A 6,000-nucleotide genomic window follows, 5' to 3' on the forward strand; every position below is an offset into this window, starting at 1 on the left:
TGGATTTTTTTCTTCTTTAATGGTAAAAAAAAACTTAAAACACTTAACTTATAAACTTCCCATTGTGTCCCAAGTTCCATTTTCTGCAACAACTCCCGCCGAGCAGCACCACCGCATACGTGCATCTCCAACATTTAACTCCCCCTGTTTTTCTTGTATGTACGTCTCTGTAAGAATCTTAGCACTTCCGGTTTCATACCTTGGATACTTTATTGTTTATCATGGATGATAAAGCAAAGGCTAATGAAGATAGTAGTAGCAGTGATAATCTCTCAGATGATAACTCTGCCTCTCACCAACAATAAATTCCTCCTCCTCCTCTTCCTTAGCTCTAAAGATAAGTTACATGATACAGTACTGCATAGTGGATTGTCAACATCACCAGCTGACTCTGGTTGTTGTTGGATACACTTAAAAAAAAAAAAATCAATCAAGAGGACCTAGAAGTGTCTTCTTCTTCTTCTCCTCAAGGATAAATTATGACGAGCAAAAGTTCATTGTAAACTAATCTGAATTCAAAACAAATGCGTGAATCATGAGTGATGCTGAAGAATAGATAATGGAACTATGTGTTCATATTTTAATCTAGTTATATACAGTGCGCCCTCTTCGCAGTTAATGCATTCCAGGGACCACACGCGATTAAGGAATCCGCGATCGAGCACAAACTATACAGTATATCTTATTATTTACGGTAATTTAAATGTTATGAATCTTCCCCATACTGAAATTAAATCAACTTTTATCTATATTACCTTTTCTCAGACTCTTATTGACTATTTAAAGCTCTTTTTTGTCGCACGCAAGTCTGAGACTGACAGAACCGAGCGCAATTCCCGATGCCGTCAGCCAATAGAATTCGCTTACGGTATCATGTGACTGCCTACCCAAAAATCCGCAATGAGATGGAGTCGCGAGCGCGAGGAAGCACTGTATTTTTATTTTTAAATATTGTACAGTAACATGATATGTGCTTTCAACAGTTTTGTAGTAATATAAGGGTCCAATATTTGTGGTGGACAGATGTGAAGTCGAGTGAAATGACGTTAACTTATTATATTTTTGTGTATTTTTTTAGAAAACCGACATATAATCAAGAACGACTTAACTGGAAAAGACTTGCACCTGTATTGCATTTTATTATGTGTTGTTTTTATGTCCTATAATTGTTTCTGGTAAGTCTAAGGGTATAGTACATTTGTATTTAGAGCAGTAATGGCATTTAAATTACCTAAAATGGCATTTATAGATTGAAATTTTATAAATAACAACTTACAAACAATTCACCTTGCAAACAACTTCTAAGAACTAATTGTGTCTATATGTTGAGGACTACCTCTATGTCAACTGAGCACTGTAAGTACTGCATGGTTTGGTGGTGGAAGGAAGCTGGAGAAGCCCGGGGACAGAGGACACAGGTGGATTTGAACCCAGGTCCATCTTGTTGTGAGACAACAGTGTTACCCCTCCACCCCCCAACCAATACCAACATGCTATACATGACATTCTATACAGAAAAATCACAATCCTTTATAATCACCTTAAACAAGGTTGTCTCTGTGGATACAGCTCAAAAATAAGAATAACTTGTTTTTAGAAAAGAGGTAAGTGTTGTGACTTACTTTCACAATGTCAACAAACACAACTACCGGTACTTATAATTTTAAAATTAAAATAAAGTTTAAAATATATGATCCCAACAAGTTGACCAATTCTCAGACACAACCTAAAATGCATGTATCCATGAAAACAAAAAAATCTAGATGGAGAAAACTCAGTATAGGAACAGACATGACTACTTACTGTCATTACCATATGTGGGAAGTCTGATGAAGCCACTATCAAGTAAATAAAGTGTAGGAGATATGCTCAAGACAAAACAAATGAGCATGGATCCACGAACAAGGCAGACGTTATGCCACGCGCACCACATGACTGATAACTAAAATAAGTCAAACTTTGAGTGATGAATAATCATGAACCAGTAACCTGCTGGTGCAGACTATAGAAGTACATCAATGTTCACAACCACTACGCTGATATACCACTACACCAAAACAACTCAGAGTCAAGTCAGATGATGACTTCCATGTAGTACTTTCACTAGAAAGTAATTGTAGGACTTTAATGTGGAATAAAACAGGTTTTGCTGCTGTAAGAAAAGAATGACGTTTGATTCATTTCAGTGAAACACGCGTCATATAAGTCAAGTTCCATGCAGTTAAAATCCAGCTTTTGATAGGAAGTAAATGAAACTGAAAGGGCAGTTTACATAAGTGGGGGGTAAACTGTTGTGGACTCCAAATTATATTAGCAACACTTTAGATTATTCCAAATTAAATGTTTGTTTTTGGGGGTTTTTTTTTTACAATAAACAGCAATAACAAGAACAACAAAAAATATTAATCAAACCAAACGTATGTGTGAAATAAAGTAAAACTTGTTAACTACTTACTCTTTTGTCTTGGAACCAATATGCTTGACTTATCAGACATTGTTTGCCGTTGCTGCCTGCAGATAATATTATCTATTTGAACACTCATGAGTTCATTCTCAGATGGAGATTTCTTCCTCTAGTATGTTTAAAATGTTCGTTACTAAGCAAATATGTTGATTTGTCAGTGGAAATCATCAGATGCTGGACCCCCCCCCCACACACACACACACAAAACCCACACAAGTCAATATAAGACACAACGTCAGATTATTACAAATTATAATGATACTAAGTGTTAGACACAGCAAAAACAAAGACTTGGTAAAAATGTTGGCATGGGTTCCACAGTGATGTTTCACACGAGGGCGGTGTGACCTTCCAAACCACCTATTTGGGCAACTTCCACACTATCGGGATTAACAATTCAACAAATTCCCATGAGACAAAATCGCAATACATTTATCTATATATATTTAAAAAAAAAATCCACATATGTTTGATCTGGTACAGGTTGAACAGTCGCGCTGCTGGAAAAGCCTGCGATTCCAAAATATCTTTTTATGCATGTATGCGCACCTTCAGGACCATCACTCCGTCTGGAGCTATTCACCATGTCCGTCCGCTCAGCGCTGGCTGTCACTTTACCACGACTTTCAACTCGTCGACTGACTGAGGAGTTGAACCCGCAAATGACATCTCGTCTATTTACTCCAGTCGTGTGGAATTACGTCAAAGTATATCGGAAGCGATATAAAGTCCAAGCGTAAATGAGCCAACCTTGTGTTCGCAAAGCTTTGAGAAGGGTTAGTTTCGCCTGTTAAAGGGCTTAGTACAGCGCTTTTTACATACGCGACGCCCTCCCCTTTACTTCCTAATTCCATTATTCGTCAATATTACAGAGCATTTTCTTTGGACTGTGGTTTATCCTACCTCGTAAAGGTCTCCTGAAGCCATTCTGGGGTGCGGACTCCGGCGGCGGGGCGTTCTTTGCTTGCCTGGTTGGCTTTTTTTGTACACTACACTCTCGGTGTTCCGGCGAAAGCCGCGATAGACGGGAATTAGCGAGCAGCCTCGTTATACTGAGCAATCCGCAGTAGCAGATCAGCAGACAGTGTCAATCGAGCCCGGCGCCCTGCGATGGATCGTTCCACACTTAGAACAAACAGCCATCGGGGCGGTGCTGTTTACCCAGACCCGAGAGGAGGACTGAAAATTATTACCCGTTTGAGAAACGCGCAGCCTTGATGGTCTCTCTCCGTGTTGCCCTTCTCCTCTGAGATCTGTTGCAGCCCTTATAACTCAACGGGAGCGGATGTGTGACATGTCCTGTGTTCAGCTGTGACAGTTCATCCTCTGTGACCCACTAGAACCCTGTCCACTTCACTTTCCAATAGCATTTTTTAATAATTCGTAAAATATCCAGGACAGATAGATTGAAATTAGTCGACTTAAGTATGAGGATTTAATGATGTCCGTTACTGGGTCTTTCATAGGTTCGAGACTGTTTAGGGTTAAATTTAATGTATTATACATTTTTAAAAAAAAGTAAAATGTTTTAATATTTATTTATTCAGCCTGTTGCTCTAAATAAAACCACCAACAAATGTATTGTGTTCAACAAAAACACTCCAGCAATCTCATTAACACAAAATTATATTGTTGTCTTGACTTTGTATTTTTGTGAATTAAAATTCTGAAAAGTTCTTTATTCATCATTACTTTACAATTTTACATTTGGTATGAATATATATTTGCATTCAGCTCCAAATAACAATATATAGAGCCATTCATTGAGTGTTTTTATGTCACGCACAACATAGGAATACTAATTAAAAACTGCAACATGTATAAAAATGTGGGAAACATTTCATTGTTATTCTAGTTTTCATTCACTCCTTCTTTTACAGTATTATACAAAGGAAAACTTACCACCTACATAGCAATGTATTCTGATAGTGGAAGTCTGAGCCAAGGGAGATGTATGTATGCAAGATAATTAGAAATAAAAATTCAGTCGACTTATTTTATTGACACTGGGGTCTAGGGAAAGAAGCTCAGTACAGATGATGTGCAACTGTTCACCAGGTGACACTAGATCTGGAGCGTAACTGTTCCTGTGAGTATGGTAAGATGCAAAAATATCTTTCCACCTGGAGTTTTAATACAAAAAAATAATATCATTGCAGGAAAGAAACGAATCCTGAAGACAATTCGAGCATCCATGTTTTTTCTTAACAACACAAATATGCCGTGCTGATATCACAGCAGAGCTGTAAGCATTTAGTCGTCCATTTAACATAATTGTGAATGCTAGTTTAGAGTGATTTGAAATATAGAACCTCACTGAATTACTTTTAGTATATTGACATCATTCTTATAACTGCTGAAAGATTTTACTGAACAAAAGTGTTGCTAGTGGGTAGCTGCAGGTAATAATATATGTAAGAATTTATAATGGCGGGGTGGAGGGGGCAGTTGTTGATTGCACTACAGTCCCAGGAGGGAGAGAGAGTGCAGGAAAGTCTCGGGGGAGAGAGGTTAGGAGAGAGAGGTAATTATAACAGGTGTTTTGTATTGTACTACTTACACTCTCTCATACAGTATTACAGCAGTGGATTTGATCTGATTGTTTTGCCAGAATAAGACTGGAGACTTGAATGACATGTCATAGCTGAGTCTGTATATTTTGTAAAGTTTGCCTTTAAGTAGCCATTATTTTGTGTAAATAAAGATTGTTACCATACATCACTGGTGTGTTCATTGACGTAACCCGTACAACAATGGTAGCAGAGAGCTTAAGTGCTACAAACGTGATCAGCAACCATGAATGTCTGTGATGATGAGACTAACAAGTTCTCTATGAATGTTGTGATAGAGAATGACATGTAAGGATTTATTAAAACGCTCACTCATGAAACACAACAGTATGCCATTACAGAGTTTATCACGTAATGGCGATAAACTCTGTAATGGCATACTGTTGTGTGCCATTACAGAGCGGGAACCCCGTACAGACCGGGAACCTGTGGAAATTCCACGATAAAACAATAATATCAGACTTCATACCAAACATGTGAAAACAAATGTATTGGTATTATAAACCAAGCGAACCCAACGTAGTCCAAAATCATTGTAGTGACGTAACGACTTTGTGTTGGCAAATCATGGATTGTGCTGGGCGGGCATTGCGAAGCCGTAGATGAATGTTAGCAGGCTAACTGGAGAAAGAACGCTAACTAATGGTGAGATTGGGAAAGGAGCTAACGTTAAAGGAAAAGGCACCTGTCAGAAGAGCAAATGGACAAGAATTTTTAGAGAAGTGATAGTTCTGTTAGCTGACTACGTGAACAGAACCGTATGTAGTTACTTAAAGAGTGTTTTTGTCTGATGCCCGTGAAATATTTTGGATACTACATTGATTGCCCTATTCCAAATGGAAACCATTACTTTTAACTTCAAATGTACACACACACACGCACGCATGCACGCACGCACGCACGCATGCACGCACGCACGCACACACACACACACACACACACACACACACACACACACACACACGC

At 38.4% G+C, this 6,000-nt stretch overlaps 1 protein-coding gene across 2 annotated transcripts in view; it reads right to left on the reverse strand.

Moving 5' to 3' along the window:
* LOC137592066 (chromodomain Y-like protein 2) overlaps nucleotides 1-3,691 on the reverse strand; it is a 38,527-nt gene extending 34,836 nt beyond the window's left edge. The window contains exon 1 of one of the 2 annotated variants that reach the window (XM_068309942.1): nucleotides 3,368-3,691. In XM_068309942.1, the coding sequence (XP_068166043.1) occupies nucleotides 3,368-3,391 (24 nt within the window). In that variant the 5' untranslated portion in view covers nucleotides 3,392-3,691. Of the gene's footprint in view, nucleotides 1-3,013; nucleotides 3,180-3,367 lie in introns of those variants that run through there. The other variant, XM_068309953.1, reaches the window with a different exon arrangement.
* Nucleotides 3,692-6,000: the final 2,309 nt, after the last annotated feature.

This window comes from Antennarius striatus, chromosome 1 (genome assembly GCF_040054535.1).
Source record: "Antennarius striatus isolate MH-2024 chromosome 1, ASM4005453v1, whole genome shotgun sequence".
Taxonomy (NCBI): domain Eukaryota; kingdom Metazoa; phylum Chordata; class Actinopteri; order Lophiiformes; family Antennariidae; genus Antennarius; species Antennarius striatus.